The sequence below is a fragment of the Carya illinoinensis genome, chromosome 13, assembly GCF_018687715.1.
Source record: "Carya illinoinensis cultivar Pawnee chromosome 13, C.illinoinensisPawnee_v1, whole genome shotgun sequence".
NCBI lineage: Eukaryota > Viridiplantae > Streptophyta > Magnoliopsida > Fagales > Juglandaceae > Carya > Carya illinoinensis.
Genome location: NC_056764.1, coordinates 14,473,263 through 14,495,387, shown reverse-complemented (window position 1 = coordinate 14,495,387; position 22,125 = coordinate 14,473,263). Strand labels below are relative to the sequence as shown.

At 36.0% G+C, this 22,125-nt stretch overlaps 2 protein-coding genes across 7 annotated transcripts; one reads left to right on the top strand and one right to left on the bottom strand.

Annotated features, from left to right (window-relative positions):
• Nucleotides 1-840: 840 nt before the first annotated feature.
• On the bottom strand, nucleotides 841-2,993 carry LOC122291265. Of its 2 annotated transcripts, none has more exons than XM_043098932.1 (3): nucleotides 2,852-2,993; nucleotides 2,623-2,742; nucleotides 841-1,180 (listed from the first exon to the last, which is right to left on the bottom strand). In XM_043098932.1, the coding sequence occupies exons 1-3, from the start codon at nucleotides 2,870-2,872 to the stop codon at nucleotides 1,064-1,066; spliced, it is 258 nt and encodes an 85-aa protein (XP_042954866.1). In that variant the 5' UTR covers nucleotides 2,873-2,993; the 3' UTR covers nucleotides 841-1,063. The 2 variants fall into 2 exon arrangements, with proteins under 2 accessions (XP_042954866.1, XP_042954867.1); XM_043098933.1 differs by having other exon boundaries at nucleotides 2,870-2,960.
• A 9,052-nt stretch (nucleotides 2,994-12,045) lies between these two features.
• Nucleotides 12,046-18,978, top strand: LOC122291931 (probable serine/threonine-protein kinase PBL28). Of its 5 annotated transcripts, none has more exons than XM_043099989.1 (10): nucleotides 12,046-12,401; nucleotides 14,008-14,156; nucleotides 14,651-14,786; nucleotides 15,492-15,742; nucleotides 16,510-16,745; nucleotides 16,972-17,098; nucleotides 17,184-17,255; nucleotides 17,330-17,507; nucleotides 18,055-18,187; nucleotides 18,576-18,978. In XM_043099989.1, the coding sequence occupies exons 2-10, from the start codon at nucleotides 14,072-14,074 to the stop codon at nucleotides 18,813-18,815; spliced, it is 1,458 nt and encodes a 485-aa protein (XP_042955923.1). In that variant the 5' UTR covers nucleotides 12,046-12,401; nucleotides 14,008-14,071; the 3' UTR covers nucleotides 18,816-18,978. The 5 variants fall into 5 exon arrangements, with proteins under 5 accessions (XP_042955923.1, XP_042955922.1, XP_042955924.1 ...); XM_043099988.1 differs by having other exon boundaries at nucleotides 13,998-14,156; XM_043099990.1 differs by having other exon boundaries at nucleotides 13,979-14,156.
• Nucleotides 18,979-22,125: the final 3,147 nt, after the last annotated feature.

Sequence of the window (22,125 nt, the reverse complement as noted above, 5' to 3'; positions counted from 1 at the left end):
ATATTCCAAAAGAAGAATTGCTATTTGTTGGGTATATTAATCAATGGTTTGGAACATTCTTCTGTTGGAAAGGGGAAAAGTCAAGATTTATACATGTGTAGCTGGAAGAAATTAGAAGGAAAATAGAGGAGGGAATAACAAATAAGAAGCATGGCCTATGTTTGGTTTCAGAATTTCAAAAAAATTTAACTTCAATCCAAACATTTTTTAAATACCAGCAACTTTTTATGTTTCTCAAAGAAAAAAACTTTCATCTAATCATTTGCTTATGTTTCCATGAAAAATAAAAACATAAAAACTAACACAACTTTCACAAAAATCCACGAATATTACACCTCTCGCAAATTATTCTAACAACTTCTCAAATTTACCTACCCAGTTTCACAAATCCCAATATGCAACACTTATCAAATAAAGTCTCCAACGGTTTCTCATTGTATGCACCCACTTCAGCAAAAACCAATACTAAACACATCTCAAAAAGTTTTTTAGGAATTCACAAATCTTCACGTACCAAAATTGCCATTCATTCTCAATTTTTTAATTCCTTTTAAAATAAGAAAAAGCTTCATTCTCAAACACTACCTTCCCAGCAAATATACAAATCCCACTGTATTTTGCGTAGCTCCACACTGAGATTTCAAATAATTACACTAACATGCCCAAAAGGGCTTTAAATCAAGCATCATTTATTCAGAGATTATTTATTCAGAGATCTACCAGGAAAGACTAACATTATGCATTTATTCAGATCAAATCCATTCCAAATCATATGCATCATGTTGATAAATAGATGTTTGGAAGAAAGACTAGTATCATGTTTGTCCAGCTGAGCCAAAATAGACGGAAGAAGATGAACCACATCAAATATCGTTACTCATTTAGGAATAATAATTGTTGGAAAATTATTATGTGGGTTCTTAAGCATGTTTCCTGACCCAGGATGTGTGTCCCTTGCATAATACAGAACAGGTGCAAAGCTACAAATGTGGCTAGGCTGTAATATGTGTATGAAAAGAACAGAGAAACACTCATAAATTGGTAGTGAAGTACTCCAACATTTCTACCACCCACGTGTACTAAGCAAATCGATAACTGGTCCAAATGTCTGGTCCACAGCTTTGTTCCATAGATGTGCAAACTGCGAGCGAGATTGCTTTCCGAATATAGGTTCTCTCACCTGGAAGAAGTTTAAAGTGGAAACCATTTGAAGTCACTGCCTTGCATTGCATGAACCAAGGCGCTTAAAGATTTCAAGAAAATAACTACTGTATTAAGAGATCAAGCATCCTTTATCTGTTTATTCAATCACATCAATAAGACCCCATTATTATTACCTAGTTTGAGAAAGTGGATTGAACGCAAAGATTAAACATAGAGCATTCATATGATAATAAAGCAGACCTATCAAAAAAACTAAAGCAGAGACCCAACCTCAATCAAACTGCCAACAATACGAATTGGAGTCCGTATTCATGATATGCAGACCTAAGATTGTGGCATTTTCAAAATGAGAGGCTCAATCACATCAGATTCGTATGTAGTCAACTCACATACAACTTAGTCATATGACTCATATCACATAACTGATAGGCAGAAAATTGAAGAATAATTCTCCCACAAAAGCCTTCGCCTCTCATAATTTACCTAGGAGACTCAATTTCTTTAAGTCTCATCAAGGACTAATCTTTCTTATTTGTGCCAATCCCATACACCAAACTTCAGCCACACTCCCCTTTACTGTTCAGCTCCTATTTAAACTAGACCCGCCTGAGATATCCCTTAAATGGGAATCAGAAAAAATGCTAGCATAACTTCTTACAATACGCACAATCCTAGGTATCAAAATCCCTCATACTCCAATCCTTGACGCTCTCATCAAGGTCAGTGTTGTGCCACAATGCCTTCAGTTGCATGGCATTGCTAGGTTGGCTCTTATATCATTTTTCATGATCCAAATACGTCCTAGTCATATCTATGTGATACTCCATGATGGACCAATCACTTAGTTAAGGCTCACTGTAGTATCTTGAACAGTTAAGATTGACTTCCCAAGCCAAACACGGGAGTCTACATATACCAGCACAGCAAATAATCCAGAATATCATAGTACAATGCTTCACTTGGTTCTAGGAAAGAATGGGGCAAAAGCCTGCTTTCAACCCTCTGGGTTAAAATCAATAACAAAATCAAAACTGGGTTTTCATACATATTAAATCAAAAAGGAAATTTTGAAAAAAGAAAAAAGGAAGTAATGTCGAACCATAGCTGTTCCTCTTTTTTCCAAATGCAAAACACAATAAACGGGGAGAAAAATCGTTCGCAAAGTACAAAGACGTAGCAAGCTTTCCGACACGATCCCAAACGTTTCCCTCCATATGCGTACCCAAGATTCATTTTCCTCTCACATTGACCATTGTCTTCTCCCCACATACACAATAAAACTGTAATAGAACATCTTCAAGGTAAATTAAATTGCCTCCCCCCCACACCAAAGTAGAGGATTCAATAAATTCTGAGATGCCTAGCTGTGACAAAGGTTCTAAATTTCTAATTGAATCCTAGGGTCTCAGATACCAAAAGTGCTATCACAATGTTAAGGAGAATGGGCGCTAGAATCACCTGAGACTGAAAATCGGATTGAGCTTGGTTATCAGAAATGGATTTATAGATGCTTCTACGTTGCTCAAATACAACGATTCCCGTGAATATGCTTCCGAGAGCAGCGCCGAGAAGACGCTCCTGCATTAATTATAATTTCAACAACAAAATAACCCTAAAAAACTGGATTATTATTTTTGAAGGAAAAAAAGAATTAATCTAAGGGACTTGATAGGGAATGTATGAGCACCTGAGTTAAAACGCTAACCATGATGGCGTCTGGTGCTGCTGCTTTTGGGAGTTCTCTGCAACGGAGAAGACAATATGTCTGCCGGGGTTAACAGTCATGATGGACTAATGGCCCAAGCAGGCTGGGCCCCTGTCAAGTTTAGCCCACTTTTTCAGACCGTTTGTAAGTTTAGATAAGATGAAATAAAATGAAAAATTTATAAATAGTAATAAAATAATTTATTAATAATAATAAAATAGTTTGTTTTAATTTTTTTTTAGTGTTTTGAGAAATAATAGAAAAAAATTAAATAAATATATTGTCAAGTTAGAATATTGTTAGAATATTATTTTTATTTTAAAATTTAAAAGATTGATTTTTTTTTTTTTATGTTTTATTTAAAAGTTGAAAAAGTTATAATGATTATATAATAATTAAATGAAAAATTTAAAAATTTTATATATTTTTGATATTTGGACGTTGAGATGAAATGAAACTATTTTACAATCTAAACAAGGCTTAAGATGCAACTACTCACCCATCTAAGTTTACTGATCAAATGGACCAATAGACAAGACAAACCAGTGCCACGTGGGTATTGCCATATTATATTAAAAAATTAGGAGCATAAAATTCATTTTTTTTTTAAACTTATTATCACCGGTATTAATTTATTCTCATGATAGTAAGCATCTGTAAAATGATTCATTGACTACAAACTATTATCAAATCCCTTAATAAATCCTCAAAATGTACCATTTAGTTCATTACCAAACAATAATATTGCCAGAAGTTTCCATTAATCTCCCTTGTTTACAAAATCATAATTTTATTTATATTCTATTGTGCCAAAGAAACATCACAGTCTACAATTGATGGGCTTTATTTTATAGTCATTGCCATTAATAAGAAAACATAACGAGAAACGGATCCAAAAAAAGATTTCTTACGATTGAAAAAAATTAGTGTTACATTATGTTTATAGTTTATATTTTAAGTAATAAGTTTTACTGCTTCTTTAGGAACAACGATAGCTAGTTTTGCACATCATTATGGAAATGTGATGAATAATATTGCAGTATGTAAAGCATTGAAATCCGACTCAACCATTATCATTGGTTGGCTTACATCAGGAATTTGTCGCTATTCATTTTTATGGGATTATTAGAAAGAAATCAAAAAGATTGCTCAAGAGATTAATGCTCGCTTTTGTCATATTTTTTGAAAAGCTAATATGGTGGCGGATCATTTGGTAAAAGAGGGATCTCAATGGATACATACGTGGACTTATTCGCATGGATAATTTGGATTTGCCTTATATTAGATTGAGATGATTATTTTGTTTTTATGTAGCAAAGATGTTTGTAGGTTTCTTTTTGGTATTCTGAAATTTTTTGTCACTTGGGTTTGGTATTTTATGTTTTATCTTGTAAACCCCCAAGTGATTTGTGATGTTACCAAGGTCACTTGTCCACCAGAAGTGAGGTTGTCTTAATAAATTTGGGCGAAGGTCACTATTAGACATGTCAAAAAAAAAAGTTCTACTGCTAATAAATTATTTACTGTTTAGTAATCATATATTTAAAGTATTTTCTAACATATTACATTTACTTGGAAACAAATTAAAAAAAAAAAAATGAATGACAGGGACATATGTGACTCACCACCTTGGCACCTCCTGTGACATCTAGTATTCGAAAACCTGTACAGACAGGTAGACAGAAAATGCGGAGGACCCTCAATTTCCTGATAGAGGGTATGGAGAAACCTGACAATGATCACCCACAGGTTAAAGCCTCACCTAGGGAACCACTCCGCATTAATGGCGCCACTCCCCGGACTCCACGTCACATTAATAACATGATCCCAAGAGTCACACGGCATTAAAAGACTCTGACCATGCAACAATCAAAGTGACATAAATCCCCTTATGTAAGGTACGCGATGTCCCCTTAGAAACCTCGTATAAATGCTGACCTTCAGGTACATAGAAGTCTCTCCAAGGTCTCGCACTCTAGCACAATCTACTATGAAAATTACTAGCTTAAGCATTGGAGGCTCATGGGCCACCACAGAGCCCCCCTCTATTTTCTTGAGTGTGTAGGTATAAATGCTCAGACCCGAGTTGTTGAAACTAGGTACAATGATGTACGAAACACGACGTTAACAATGACGCTATCTATGAGAACTTGATAAACTTTACGTGTCTTTCGTATGCTTACGATAACCCGTTCTCAAATAATTTAGGGACAAGAAGAAGCAAGATTGGCAAATATGGAAGCAAGGCTCACTGGGATGGAGCAACTGGTAAGAAAGCTAACTACGGAAGTAGAGACCTTTCGAAAGGAGAACGAGACACTCAAAGTAGGCACCAACAGACTAGAAAATGATGTAGAACCAAGAAACGACGAGTATGTGGAATCTAGAAACGCTGGAGGAGGAGGGGATGCAGAGGATGAGGAACATGCAAAACAAGTTGCGTAACCTCAAGGAAAAGTATGAAGAAATGGCGAAAAAGATGAATACATCGTCATCAATGGACCAGTTACTCACCAACACTAGCTTGTCCTACAAGACGGAAGTGATGGTCGTGCTACTACCTCCCAAGTTTCAAGTTTCCCTCATGGAAATCATATAGGTTGTGATGGATTTGAATAACTATTAATCCAAATCACATAAATTACTACATCATGCATATAAGAATGCAATTATTGGTTCGAACCATATCTGTAACTCACTATCCATATATGGTTTGAAGCCTGTCGAAACCTGTCAAAGCCTTATTTCTTCAAGTTGGCGCCAAGTGTCCAACTAAAGTTTTGAAGTAACCAAGTCTAAATCCACCTCCTCTGAAAAATTATCTTCCAAAGCAATTTCAAGACTTTCAATTCTTTTTTCCAACTCACAAATATGGGCATGAGTCTTTCCAAAAATGTTTTTATTCCAGTCCTGCAAATAGCTCTTGGCACATTTTAATTTCCGAGCAAGCTGAAAAGGAAAAAAAAAAAAAAAAACTAGATTCACCCACTTCCTCCTCCAAGCCTTCTTGATTATACCCATAAAAGACTCATGTTCCACCCACATTTGTTGGAATTTAAAAGAAAGAAAATCATAGAGTTGAGATCTAGAAAGACTTACAACCATAGGGGCATGATTATATGTGATTCTAGATAAATATTTCAATTGAATATCAGGCCAAAACAGCAAGGTTTGAGAAGTCACTATCACTCGATCTAGTCGTTCCCAACTACACGCCTATCCCCTTTACCCATTACACTAGGAAAATTGACTACCCGCAAAAGGTAGCTCAACAAACTCGATGTAGTCAATACAATCACTAAATTCATGCATAGCTGACGCCAACCTTGGATGACCACCTCTTCGCTCATCATCCGATTTGATAATATTGAAGTCACCCACAATAATCCATCTAGATTGGTTCGGAGCAACATTCATCAACTCATCCCATAAACTTCTACGCTTTCCTTGATAACACCAAGCATAAACAGAATAGATAAAGACATCCATTCCATTTACTAACTGTAATTTGTTGGGAACCTATAGACACAATGAGAACCTGCTAGGCACCATCCCAAATCACCCATAGTTTTCCGCCATGATCCTCATTAGTTATTCCATAAATGAAATTCAAACTATTCTTCAAAAATACCAAATGATCTTGTGAATGAAAAGGTTCAGCAATCCCTAAAACACAAGACTTAAATTTTTTTATTGAACTTTTCAATCTTTTTTTGAAATACCTAACCCCTAATATTCCAGAACATCAAAGATTATATCATATATTCATGTGAATAGGCTTGCTAAGAGCCCTGGTTGAACTTCTTAACTTAATTCCCACTTCTTTTTCTTTTAGCTTATTTTTCTTTTTTTCATTGTCCGAGTCGTAAACCTTCTCTTTGTTGATATGTTGCCTCACAACCATCGCCTCCCCATTAGAAGTATTACCATTTTCAACATGACCCAAACTATTACCCATCTCCTGTCTCCTCCGAGAATCACTACACAAATCCACATATATCTCTTGTCCCACCTCCAAAGACACGGTATTTTCAACTTCCATATCCTTAGTCGGAGAAACCAAGATAACTTCCCTTTTAGAATTGTCAATCATACCCATCACACCACAATCATCTTCTAGAACTAGATTTTTCTCTTTTGGCAACACGTCATTATCTTTCTCTACAACATGTTTAACTGAAACATGTTCAATTTCAATAGATTCCTCAACCAACGGCACCCCCTAATAAGAAGAAACGAAAACTAAGGCATCCACCTCCATTTCAATTCTTCCCAACTCAGTCTTTTCAGATGAAACCAAAACAATTTTTCCATGAGTGATTTATACCAGTACCTCATCCTGAGTTTCATTGCCAACAACAAGCGTAGGTTCATCTAGCACTTTTTTCTTTTAAATTTCCTTCCCCTGCATCTAGACCGACCATAGAGTTAATTCTTATCTAAACTTTTTTCTTGTTTAGCCTGATCTGGACCATGATCTTTTTCCATCTTTTTTTAACCCACACCCATACAATTCTCTAAAAAATGCCCTTGCACCTTATAACGCCGACAATAGGCTAGAAGAGTTTCGTACACCATGTCTTGAAACCAACTATTCTAATTTTGAGGAGTCCCAATCCAGAAACCAGGAATCTGATCACCTGCTGCATCCATTTCAACACAAACTTGAGCCCAACCGTTCTAGTAACATTCTTAGTACTATTATCCTGATGTAAAAATTTTCCTAGAGGGCTAAGAATATTGTATAGGAATGCCTCATGATGATGATTTGGTGGTAGTCCAGGAAGGAAAACCCAAACTGGCACTAGGGAAGGTTCAGCCTCTTCATAGAAATCAATATTCCAATGGAAAACCCTATAATGGACTCCATCTACTTCACAAGATTCATGTGCAAAAGCTTTCATAAAATCGTCTTCATTAGCAAATTGAACAAAAACATTCCTTGGCCTCCTCATAGAAGAAACCACTGGTTAATGCACAAGACCCCAACGATTCCTAATAAAAGACCTGATAACATCAAGAGAAGGCCTTTTCCGTAGGAATTTCATCACCAAGGGATACTTAAAAGGTTGAACTGAGAGTGAAATATCTTCCTTCGAAAAAAACCATGCAAATTTCACCATCCACCAACTTTGGCGCATGCCAAGGAACCACCACCTCTGGTAGAGGCATTGGCATTTGTGTCACTATATCAACGAAAGAATGACCACGGTCCACTGGTGCCATAGGGTCAGCCAGGGCCTCGGCTGCAGCCATGCAAACCCTAGGATCTCCAAGCACGGAAACTTGAAATCTCCAAAATCACCAAATCAAGAGCTTCGAAAATCACGCACGCATGTTATAGGCCCCACATTTCCCTTAGATAGTAAGTTACATTTGGAGGACTTAGTGGTGCGAGTGCGAAAAAGAGTTGATGGTTGGAAATCTTGGTTTCTTTTACAAGGTGCTCGATTGATCCTATCAAGCAAGTTTTATCGAGTATGCCTATTCATTTGTTATCTACTCTTCAGGTACTGAAGGTAGTGGTCAAATTGTTAAATACTTGCTGTAAGAAATTTTTTTGAGGCTCCTCAGAAGGGAAGGATAAATGCAATTGGAGAGTATGGGATTAAATTTGTCTACCAAAGGAGGAAGGTGGTTTGAGAATTAAGAGGTTGGATGAGATTCAATAATCTCTATATGTAAAATTTGCTTAGAAATTGCTTCATGAGAATTCCTTATGGGCGAATTTTTTTAGAGCAAAATATGTTAAGAATAACCATGTCTCATTTGTAGATACGAATAAGGGATCCAGGAATTGGTGAATGATTGCTAAGTGGTTGCCTTTGGTTTTTAATCTTTCTCGTTGGAAGGTTAGAGAGGGTAAAATATTTTTTTGTATGATAAATGGTTGGATGAGGACCCTTTAATTAATCATCATTCCAATGTTCTATTTCTGAAAACTACCGTTAAAGAATGCAAACTGGAGGATGGCTGGGATATTAATGTTATCTCTCAATTGGTGGGTTCGGAAAATGTAATGGTTGTGGTGGACAGTTTAGAAAGAAATAAGCATGGATCTAATATTTTGGTATGGACCGATATTTTTGGCACCTGTCCTTACCCAAAAAAATTTCAGTTATGGTCTAGAAAGCTTTTATCAGTGCCTTGAGTGTTGATGATCAAGTTCATAAGTTTGGTATACCTCTTGTTTCCAGATGTAATTGTTGTGACACTGGAGGGTATGAAGACTTGAACCATGTTTTGGCTGAAGGGGATTTTGCGGAAGAGATGTGGAAGCGGGCCTCTTTTTCAGTTGGTATGACATCCATGCGAAGTAGTGGGTGACAGATTCGAGTAGAGAGTTGGTTTCTTAAGGCTAAAAGTTTCACAAGTAGAATCTCTCTTTGGTATTATTTCTTGTATCTTGATTTGGTGCTTATGGAATAGGAGGTGCAAAGCAAGGATGGAAGATAAGGAAGAGTCAATGTTGTCGACATGGACGAAAATGAAATACTGGGTTGGTCGGGGGAAAAGTTGAAGGGTGGTACTGGTTTGAATGATTTGGATGAAGAAATTTTATCGGTTTTCCATTTGCCAATTAAACATGTTCAATGTAAAACTCCTAAGTTGGTTCGGTGGATGCCTCCTAAAGTAGGTAGATTTAAACTAAATGTTGACGGTAGTTGTATTGGCAATCCAGGTATGATGGAGGTTGGTGGAGTTATTCGAAACTTACATAATGAATTGCAGGTGGTTTTTGCAATATATCTTGGTGAATAAACAAATAATAAAGCAAAGCTTATGGGTCTTTTACATAATTTACGGCTTACAAATCTTTGGGTTTCTCTTGCATTGACATACAAATGGACTCTTTGTTGGTTATTAATTGGTTGCAAAATAAACTTTGTACAGTTTAGTACAAAAGATTTTTGGAAGGAGGTTCAATTATTGCTAGAAAATTTGGATGGGTCTTTTACATAGTTTACGGCTTACAAAATCTTTGGGTTTCTCTTGTATTGACATACAAATGAATTCTTTGATGATTATAAATTGGTTGCGAAATAAATGTTATACAATTTAGTATTTAGAAGATTTTTGGGAGGAGGTTCAATTACTATTGGAAAATTTGGATGTTAACATTAATCATGAAGGAAATTCGTCAGCAAAGTTTCTTGCTAAGTTAGGGGTGGAGGGGTTCATGGCTACTTGGGAGAATATTGTCGAGCTACAAAGGCTTCTCAAAGGGTCCTTGAAATGAGAGAAATTGGGTCAACCAAATGTTCAATCTTTATGGATCTATTTATCTTTTTTTTTTTTTTTTTTATTGTTTTGAAGTTTTTACAGTATCTATCAAAACTGAGGATTTCAAATAAGAAAAAAGATATGGAGGTGCGGTCCTCCTTCCAAGAACAAAGAAAAAAAAAAACTTACTATCCAGTTTATTTTTTCTTTTTGTACTTATTTCGTAAGGTCTAGGAATGCGCATCTACTCCATCGATATCATCTCCAAATCATCGACTATTGGATCTAAAATTTAGTATCAACAGTTTGACGATGATGTCTGTGAGACTAGTTTATTAGTTTCCAAACAATGGAGAAAATAAGATAAATCATCTGGGCAATTGCTACGTGAAATTGCCAACATAATTGAAGTTAGAAATTGAAAATAAATTGTATAAATATATTATTTTATGTATTTTTGTTAACATGAAGGAACTTAAGAATAAAACTGTATTTAAAAAATATCAAACTATAATGTATTCTCTAGGGGTAAATGGATAAGTTGTCCTGTTACCCTTTTATCTTGGCCTAATGTAATTACCACTGACCCTGGCCACCATCGCCCTAACCTTTTGATTCGAGGATGGGAAACACACCAGAGAGAAAACCATCTCTTGTACAGAAAAAAGTATGAATTCTAAACAAAGTTTTTAGCGTTCATGAGAGGAAGTAAGGATCTTTGAGAAATAGACCACAACAGTATACAGAGTCAAAGGGGGGAAATAAATAGAAATTTCACTCAGAAGTAAAATAAAAATTAAAAATTAAAGCTGTCAACTACAGACCTATCTGTCATGGCCCAGAACCTATAGATTGCAACGAGGAATTAGAACCCTTTTCTTCTTTCTAGGTTAGGCATGATTTGTGGGGTGGGGAGTCCTTTGGGGGCTGAAAATGAAGTAACATGTTAACAAAAAGGAAAGGTTTTAATGGCAATGGGTGTTTGCATGTGACTCCCGCGCCCTGCTAACGACCATCCCAATCCCGACCTCTCTGTCGTCATGTGATCGTCGCTATTGCAGCTTTGAGAATGGTCCCCTCTATCCTTGCCGGATCGGAAAACGACTTTGTCAGCCACTGTTCCAAAGAAAAAAATACAATGCCTTCTTCTGATCCCGACGTTTCTTGTATACAAACCCCCACATGAGGAATGTTATATACGTTATATACAGTCTTCAAATAGAGATGCAATGTAAATTTAGATAATTTTATTTTTAAAATTTTTTAAAATTATAAAAATATTTCTTATAAAATAATATTTATTTTTATTTAATAAAGGGTCTATACATGTAATATCTAAGTGAGGACACAATCTCAACTGAGAACTGTAAATAAAATTTATTTTTTGTGTGTACATGGAATAGAGATGCATGGTGGGCTATGTTTGTTTGAGATGTTTCATCTTTGTTTTTGGTGTTCGCTTGGGGTTAAAAAAAAAATGCTGGTCTCAGAACATAGAACACCTGATCAGCTGAAAAAATAGATTCTAAGATGGAAAATCGAGACGTGAGATATTTTCCGGACCAAATCAATATGAAAATGACCAGAATATTGTGTTCTAGATCTATAATTTCATCCAAGAAATACCATTCGCCAGAGTCATTAGTATCATCATTATTTTCTTTAGAAATATCAGGAAGAAACGGAATAGTGAGTTGGATCAAGAGATAGGCCAAATGTCAAGGCAAAATGGTCAAAAGAGTGAAGCAGTACTTACTTTTCTATTATTGGTTCGTTGGGAGGCTGTGATCATTACTGATCCTCTATTGGCCCCTATTACGAATTTAATAATTCTGAAACATTGTCTTCGTCAATATTCATAAACATCAAGCCAATTATTAGGTAGGTGGGCCCGGGGGTCATAAACATTCGTATTTTGTAAAGTCCACATTTTTATATGCCTTTAGTCGTAAGTTTCTCTTAGAAGTCTAAACCGATTTCAGATTGAAGAAGTCTCGATTGGTACAAACAAAACCAGGAAGGAGTTTCTGCATTTTCTGACTAAGCTTGGTCAAGGCAAACCGCCCAGAAAGACTAGTGATAGTCTGAGGAGGGGGGTAATATTGTGATTTTAGAAGCAGGTGACTCTTCCCATGTGAAGCAGACGATATCAGTGTCGTATTTGAAGGAGTAGTGTTTTTGCGTCATCGGGGCAACCGACCCTACCTGTTGGATTGTATGTGATTGTATTAGCTGCCTTCTGTGAAGTCTTGTGCTTTCAATGCAATCTCACAAAGTTCCCTAAGGCAACTGGCAAAAGCTCTCTCTGGTAAGTTTAATAGCATAAAGCTGCAGTGTTCTTTACATGAATTGATGATTCTCTCTAGCTCAACTCCTTCCAGCCACCAGCAGGCATGGGCAGCCTTAATTTTCTTTTTCCTCTCTCTCTCTCTCGCCCAGTACTTCTGTCTTTGTCTGTACAGTTCCTCATAAAACATGTCATGTCCTTTTAGTTACGCGTGTTTTGTCTTGAATAAGTTTCTGGTACTTGAGATTCCTTGGCCATGCTTGGATGGCAGGAAAAGAAGTTCTTGGCTTCACCTGTTTCTTGAAAAATCATCTGGTTAACTTTTTTGTACAAACCACAGACTCTCTTGTACCATGGATGCTATGCTGTTGAAATATAATAGAATCCTGAGGTCTTTTCAGATTAGGATTCTGAAAATCGATGAACACTGTATTATTTTCTTACTCTAAAATAATTTTTCCGGATAGCGATTCTCAAATCCTTTGGAAAGTGAATGATGGAGGTTGTGATAGGACACTGTTTTTTTCCTTCTCTTCTCTTTTCAGAGGAGGAGACCTAGCTTGTTCACACGGCAGATTTGAGTTCCATTTCAATTATTTTTTAAAAATGATTATTATAATTGTTTTTATTTAAAATGGAAGCCTAGGAAAGAAATATGATTAAAAAAAAACTGATTTTAAAAGGATATTATTTTTTTCCTAGTTTATGTCGACTTCATAAGTCTTTCATGATAGAAAAACTACAGCTATAAGTCTCTTCTAATGTCAGTTACTTTATCGTATGTCACGGCACTTAAGTTTGACTAACGCTAACTAGAAATCATCCCTGTCATTTATGAAGTATACGATATAATAGTTTGTATGATAAGCAATATTGGAGTAAAAGTCAGAATGTGACATGTTTGCCAGGATCTTCTAATGGAGGTCTCCACCTGTGACATTTGTGCCAGTTTTTCTCTCTACAAGATTGTATGTCCTTGATTGTCTTAATCTACTGTTTGGGTCTTCGCATTTCAAGTTTTCAACAATTACTAGATCTTGGACTCTCGGGGAATCTTTTGGGATTTGCATTTGAGTTTTCTGGCTGATGGGAATTTGTAGGGGTTTTAGCCATTGAAGAAAAACCAGCGATGTCTCTGTCTACTTCAATAAAGAGATTACAAGTACTTCAAATCTATGTGCCTCTGGCTTTCTTTTCATTCAGCTTAGCTGGAATTCAAGTCATAAAGTTCACTTATCTTCTAGGATGCTAGAGTTCCGGGTACTCGTAATCTCTTATAGATTTCCCAGTGCTTCTCCAGCTCATTATTAAATAGTTTGAATCACTAAAGATTAATTTAAAGAGCTCCAGTCTTTGTTTTCATCTTAAACCTCTATAATATCATATTGGATGGGTTTTTAAGTGCTTGTTCAGTCATAGCTTTTGCACAAATATGAAAAGTCTTGTCACCCACAATTTTTTCTTTTTAAATCGGTGACAGAGAATCGAGTTTTTTTTTTTTTTTTTTCCTTCAAGGATCAAGGAAGGAATATGGTTATTTTTTGCTTTGTCCCTTTCAGTTTGTTGAAACCATTCGGGGTCTAAGTCAGTGAATTCAGATATTGTGCTTTTGTTAAGCTTTCCACAGGATCAAGTAAATGTTTGAAATTAATTGGAAGTGAGGGGTTTCAATGGAGTGATGGTTGTTGACAATGCGCTTGTTCTGGAGGCAACAGTTGCCACTTTTTATACTAATTCAACTCTTGGAACCCGGCAGAACAAGCCAGCAAATATATGGTTTGTCTTCTTTCACTTTCCTTGTGTTATTTATCCATAATTTATAGGAGTATGGAGCAGTAAGAGACAACGAGCAACTGGGTTCTTTGTATCTCAAATGCTCTTCAATTGGTGAAATAATCAATATTTCTTGGAGCGTTGATTTGCATATTTTCACCATCAAAAAGCGTATTGGCTTGGTTTGGGGGCTGTGATGGCTCAACAAATTTGGGACTGCCAAAAACAAAAGAGGGCCTAAAAGGGAATAGTCTGTTTTCCTAGATATTTATATGGTGGAACTGATGGGGAGTCCAATGTAACCTGCTGTCTATTATTTTTGTTGTCGAGAAGCACCTGGATTCTTTTTTTTCCCAGAAAGAGAGTGGTTCTGTTCATGTTTGGCTAACCGGTTCCCCAAGACATGCAAAAGATGTCTACAATTTGCATGAACAAGCCAAATTTCATTATGAATACCATAGAAGGATTCTGATTGGTTACAAAAAATTTTATTCTAGCTGAAGCTTTACTCACTTTCAAGAGTGAGGCTGGAAGTCGTCAACTATCCTCTAGAAGAATTTGGACATACCCATGCCTTAGACAACAACCACAAGTTCACTGTAATAAACTTGGAGACCCAGGAGTTGTTTATATGTAAGCTCTCTCTCTCTCTCTCTCTCTCTGAAGTTTATAGAACCATCCACTGATGCCTAAGACAATGAACATGTCAATTACATGTTTGTATTCCACAGTACATGCAAATTTACATGCTGCACATATATCTATGATCTTTTTAGCCCTGTAGAAATTCATATAGATTTTGTTTTTTCCCTAAGAACAAATTTGAGAACTCACAATTGCAACAGATATCCTTTATGCGACCCAGCCAAATAAGCTTTTCATTTCAACTTTTAATTTTCATTTACGAAATCTAATTTTCCATTTTCAACTTTTAAGCTTTGGGACCTAGTGTTATTTTTGGACATGTAGGGTACCCATGTTTCAGTAGTTTCATGGTACATTAGAATTTGGGTGTTCTATATTTTTAACAAAGAGGAGGGTGTTTCTATACTTGAAATCTGTTTTTTTTTTTCCTAAGCAGTCTATTGTTTTCAGCTGTTCAAAGGATTCTGTTTCATTAGTTTCTTAGATTCTAAAGAACGTTTTCTATTTATTAAAACTGTTTCTGCTTTCCTCTGCTTGTTCTTAAAAGAAAAACTCAATTAAGTCATCTTAGGGCTTGGACTTCATAAGGGGCCCTCGAATCTATCCTCTTTCTCTGCAGAGTGAAACAATCAATTTGTCAACATTTGCTTTACATTTCTTTGCCGCTTACTCTTCAAATTAATTATGAGGAAGGCTCTACAAATCAAGGCCCAAGAGGGTTGAGGCTACAGTTAATGGAGATATTGGAGTTCCAACACTCACACCTTTGCAAGAAGTTGATGTTAAGAAACCAAGTAATAAGAAAGTTGCTGCCGTAGTAGGAGGTGTTGGTGCAGCCCTGGTTGTGGTTGTCATTGTGGTGATTGTGTACACCTGCTTGATGCGCGCTAAAAGATTCAGGAGACGAACATCTGGGACAGGATCCTCCCTAGCATCTCCTCCAGGTAAGTTGGAGTTTTATTTGAAGATGGACATCAGACAGTGAGTTTCTTCAATTGATGGAGTGCATACTGAGATGGCATTTTATATTGTAAAGTTTATCATATGACTTGTCAATATATGCCTTTTCAAATGGTGAAAGAAGCATAACTCAATATGCATCCATTACCTTGAGGACCTTGTTATGAAAAAATTGACAGTCCAAACTTTCAAAATGTGTCACAAAATATAAAAGCACCAGAGCAAACTATAGCTTCTCCCTGTGCAGATCATCCCAATATGGTTTTGAACTAGCTGGCTCTGTTTTATAGTGTCCCAAATTAGCCATCTGGACAAAAGTACTTGCTTATGTAGGAAAGACTGTTTATATCCAAAATATTTGCTTTTAAAAACTCATTGATTGTAGCAATTTAGTGCCTTTTGATTAAGGAGCCAAATCTGACATCGAGCATTTCATTTAAAGGTTGTATGTTTCTCTTGAAATCATTAAAAGTTTTTTTGATTATGTGGGTTCAGAAGAAATGCAACCACCTTAAAATATTAGGACCGTCAAGACTTTTACAGAATACAGCTTTCAAAATGTGTAGTGGATTTCCCCAAGTTATTTGTCCAAATTATTTGACACTGTATCTTTGGCATTGGGAACCTCCAAAGTCAGGTCCACTGGATGCTGGACCTTTCTGGATTGTACATGTGCCAAGTGTAATATGGTAACTACGATCAATGCTTCATTTGGTAGGTAATATATGATATCTTGTTTAAAATTTTTCAGTTGAATATGAACTGGGAAATGCATCCCCGTATGGTGGTCTTCTCTATCCTAATGATATGCAGAATTTGAGGCAGCTAACGTTTCTGGAACTGGAGCAAGCCACATGCAATTTCAGTCAAAGCAACATCATAGGTGAAGGTAGATTTGGTTTAGTTTATAAGGGACTGCTTCAAGATGGATCAATTGTGGCTGTCAAGAGATGCCTACATATCCACACTCATCATTTTGTTCATGAGGTACTTTTGACATTCTATAGAAATAAAGGTAACTTTTGCGGAGACATTACCATTCATAGTGTTGATACAAGTTCACATTTGACAGATTTTCAACATTCTAGTGAGAAATTTATTCGACTCAGCAGAAGTCTTTTAATAGTTTTCTTCTTCAGTAGCCCATGACTTTGTTAGCATATTTAAATGCTGTGTAAACAGAATATTGTTGACCTCCCTTGATCTAACACAGGCAAAGCGCATAGCTCATGTGCACCACATCCATCTTGTCAAGCTTATTGGTTATTATGAAGATAATCATCAACAAATACTTGTCTATGACTATATCCCGAATGGAAATGTTGGAAATCACCTCTATGGTAACTCTTTCTCTCTACCCCCTCTCTCTCTCTCTCTCTCTCTCTCTCTCTCTCTCTCTCTCTCTCTAAGTGCACGTGTTTAAAGACAGCGAAGGCTTACCTATTGGAAAGCTAGATATGTGGCGAAGGCTATCTATTGCTTTGGGTGCAGCGAAAGGTATATGCTTTGATTATTTTTCCTTGGCATTCCTCTTTTATGATTTTCGTCTCATACTTCTACATTTGGATCAGGGCTTGAACACCTTCACAGTTTGGTGCCTCCTCTCTTGCACATGCACTTTAGAACTAGCAATGTACTTGTAGATGAAAATTTTATGGCCAAGGTTTCTGATTATGGACTTTATAAACTGCTAATCGATGGTGATCTGGCTGAATCGTCTTCAATGATAGACTGCTTTCTTGACCCAGAGTATGTCACCTTTCTTACAATCGAAGCACACAATTTTGCATACTTTATCACATGCTTTCTATTTACAATTTAGTGAGAACTTTGTTCTAGTTGGAATGCAGCTGTCAATTTCCCAAGATTTTATTGCAGATTTTGTTCACTGAATGCATTTCTGTGGTGAAAAAGGTGTCTTTCCACTATTAATGAAGTTATTCATACTTCTAAAGGATGCTGGCATAAGTTGCTAATACTTCAGAAAAGACCTCTCTCTAAGTCATGTGATTTTCATTTTCTTACCTGCCAAACACTCGAGATAATTTCTTTTCCCCTAAACCTTAAGATGCAAGCATAGGTTTACTTTCAGTGCCTTGTTATCTATTGATTTAGTTCTTAGGATGTCAATGGCTTCATTTGCAACCTAAAAGTTTATGTATGAGTTCAAAAGAACTACCATTCTTTTGAACACCAATGGAGGATTTTATACATTTTTAGATATTCTTCTACTATTTTCTTTGTGGATGTCTTAAACCTGTAGACTGATATCTACTTTAATCCTTTTTCTCTAAAGGTTAAGTTCATCGAAGAACTTTTCAGAGAGAAGCGATGTGTACAGTTTTGGCATCTTCTTACTGGAACTAATTAGTGGGCATGAAGCACATAGCAGAAGTCAGTCGAAAAAACAGGATAATATAGTATTGCAGGTACATGGAATTTTTCCACCCCAAATGATTCCTCTCTCATCATCATTAACATCAACATCTTGATCATTAAAATCCACTAGTTTATAGAGCCTTAAAACCAAATACATGAATTTAGCTAGGAAGATCTTGTCTTGTATATGATAAAAACTTTCGGATTTCTTATGTAGCTTTTTTAATTTAAGTGGTTAAAATCCTACTACCTTAGCATTCAGTATTGAGGTAACAAAATAAACTATAATGGTCAGGAATTTTTAAGAACTTTATTGTAGAGTTATACTAGGGAGATCCTAATTCATATAATCTTTTTTGGTTGAAGTGCTTCCCTAAAGGATAAAGTCGTTTGATTAAGCCTGTTATGGTGCCTAACAAATCCTTTTCGGTTTTGAAGGCTAAGAGAAGCAACAATTTCGACAAGTTTGTCGATAAAGCACTAGGAGACCAGACAATGGATGTTGCAAAACAGATGCTAGAATTGGCATTACAGTGTCTTGATGCTTCAATTAGAAGACCATCAATGAAGAGACTCGCCGAAGAGCTGGAAAAAATTCAAGCCAGCAAATATGGTCACTTGCATTCTGGGTCGTTTGAGATAGGTGCTGTGAAGCTTGGTAGTGAGCTTTTCAAATGATTTCTTTCTGCCTCATGGCCTTGTAATTATTCTTCAATTGTGTTGATTTGTTGCAATCATGACAGTCACAAAAGGAAATCCCATTGTCAAAACATTCTTGAAGGTAAATAAATCAACCCGTTTGGTGGGTATAAGAGATCATCAAATGGGGCTGTGTATGTCATAGACTCGTAAAGTATAGTTTCCTTTGTAAATATTATTGTTGGTATGTTTGCTTCATGGATATGTTTAAAACCTGTTTTCTGAAAGCTGCAAACATGCATATCAATCAATGTTGTGCTTTCCTAACTCTCATGTTAGTTTCTCACGAGTCCTACCCCATTTTTCTTCTTTCCTTTCTGTTCTGAGAACATTTTATAAATGGATCTCCCGTAAAGGAGGGGCTTTACTTCCACTAGAGGCAGCCTCTCTTAGGTGGATGTTGTCTCTCTTTGACTTGTTTGCATTTGGGGTTCTTCTCTGTAGTGTGCTGAAAAAAATCCCCACAATCATTCCAACCACCGCACCACCCCCACAAAACAGCCCCGATGCCCAGTAATACTAAGTGTCAAAGAGGCAGGTCATGATAGCTAGCTCAATTTTCTTCTATGCTTGGATTCTTAATTTTAAGGGATTTGGGTTTTTTGGTAGATATTTAAGAATAGTTTGTCTTTTTAAGTTTCCATGTTCAATGACGGGAGGACTAAAGGGGATTGGGTTTGTTCGAGTTCGAGTTCGAGGAATCTCCAAATTCTGCTGTCAAAAAGCTAAATAGCTCCACTGTTGGTTCAAATATAGTGTAAAATATGTCAACAAAAAGAACCAAAAAAAAAAAAAAACATAGCATTCTTGCCTATCCTTGACACTAACGTGCAATACCTCTCAGCAGGCTGGGTCTGAGTGATAAACACAGAAAGGAGAATGAAAAGAAGATGTAATAGAGAAAGTGTTGGGGAAAGAAGTAGGAATAATATGCAAAATTCCTCTTAGCAAGCTGGGTTTGAGTGATAAACAGGTATGGGGTTATTCAAAAAATGGCAATTCTTAAATCAAAAGTGCATATCACTTGGATATGAGTCTAAAGAGGAGAGGGAAAAAGATGACTCCTCGAGCACTTGTAATGATGGATTAGTGTGGAAAAAGATTTGGAGGTTGAAAGCCCCTGCAGTAGTGAAGAACTTTTTGTGGAAAGCAATAAACAATTGTCTCCCTACTAAAGAAAATCTGGCCACAAGAATAATTGTGGAAGACCCATCATGTCCCATTTGTAATAGAGAAGTGGAATCAGTTTGTTATTCACTTTGGAGCCGTGGTACCTCAACAGGTGTGGCAGAAGTCTCTGGTCCTGTTCAGAAGTGGAACAGTAACGAGAGGGAGTTCTTCTCCATTTGGAAGATGCTAGTGCAGAAGCTGAAACATGAGGAACTAGAGAAAGTGGCAATTATTATGAGAAACTAGTGGCTGAGAAGAAACATGGTAATTTTCGAAGAGAGATTTTTCAGTCCTAAAAGGGTCATCAGGAAAGCCTTAAAGGATTTGGAAGAGTATCAACTGGTACAGCAGGTACAGAAGGGAACAACTGGTGCATCATTCAGTAGCAGGGTCCTCTAGAGCTGGTGTTAGATGGAAAAGACCAAGAGCAAATGAAGTAAAGGTAAACTGGGATGCAGCTTTTGATTCTAGAAGGAAGAGAAAGGGAGCAGGCATTATTATAAGGGATGGGGGATGGTGAAATGTTAGCCTCTTTGTGTATGAGCAAGATGAAAGTCAATCACCCAATCTTAGCTGAAATGAATGCATTGTGGCGTGCAATGGAATTTTGCATAGAACTGAATTTCTCCAATGTGGTTTTTGATGGTGATGCCTTAGCAGTAATAGAGGCTGTAAATAGTAGAAATGAAGTCTGGATTTGGTATGGTCAGTTAATAGAGGATTTGAGGAGAGTGTTCAAAAGAAGAACAGATTGGAAATTACACCATATGTATAGGGAGAGCAATAAATTGGCTCATGAAATGGCCAAAGTAGCTATAGAACATAAGGAGGAGTTTTTGTGGATTGAGGATGGTCCATTAGATATCATTACACTTGTATTACATGATAAGCTTTGTAATGACTATATAGTTGAAATGCAATTATACATGTCTACTTCAAAAAAACAAAAAAAGAGGCATTAGCCAACGTAATTGATAAAGCCCACTCCAAACCCCTCATTCCAGACTCTTACCACATTTCCAATCGTATCACGTTAGTGATTGAAAATTAGATAAGAATTAAGATTTTTTATGTGCAAATTCCAATCACTACATATAAAATTTGCAGTGAGACACACATATAGTTCAAACTTTAGACCGATATCCTTGTATTGGTAGTGAGGGAAACCTTTTTACCTAATAAGATTTCCAACAAATCCTTCTCAACCATATATATTTTAAGAGCATCTCTCATCACCTTCGGTGAGAATGAATGTTAAACCTAATCTCCTAGTTCTTAGAGTAGGCTTGGAACATTTTACGCTCCATAAATCTTGTTGAACTCAAAGTTTCAAGTTTCATGTAATTATAAATTTACACATGGATTTTGATGATAACAAATGAATTTAAAGAATAAAGGAGTTTCAAGCTCAAGTTGTTCACACAATAGAATCAAGCACATCAAAGAACCAAGCATGAGCAAGAAGGAAACAAGTTCACATTAAAGTCATAGAGTAATGTTGTAAATCTCTTAAAATTCAAAATTAGGATTAATGCTCAAAATTAATATTTTATCATAAAGCATTAAAATACATTTTCCACATGTGCATGAATATTTTTAAAAATTAAATTTGAAAATTTTGAAAGATGATTGATTGTCATCTTTTGCATGTGCATGCCTTGATTAAAGGGTTGAACTTTAAAAATATTAAAGATGATTGATTGTCATCTTTCACATGTGCATGTTTTATTTGAATATTTTCAAAAGTGATTGATGCTTTTTTAGACTTATATAAAAGGTAGATGATTTTGTTTGAAAATTTTGAAAAGTAAAGTGTGCTCATTTTGTCATATGCAAAAAGTAAAAGATTAGGTTTGAATTTTTTGAAAAGGAAAGTGTGATCATTTTGTCATATGCCAAAAGTAAAAGATTAAGTTTGATTTTTTTGAAAAAGTGAATGATGTTGTCTTTGACAATTGAAAAATAAGAACCTTTTATTTGAATTTTTTGAAAAAGTGAATGATGTTGTCTTTGACATGTGAATCTTTTTAAATTTGAATATGAAGTCTCATATGCCTATAAATAGATCATTTGAGAGCTTCACATTCACAACACCAAGAGCATACAACATTCATTCAAA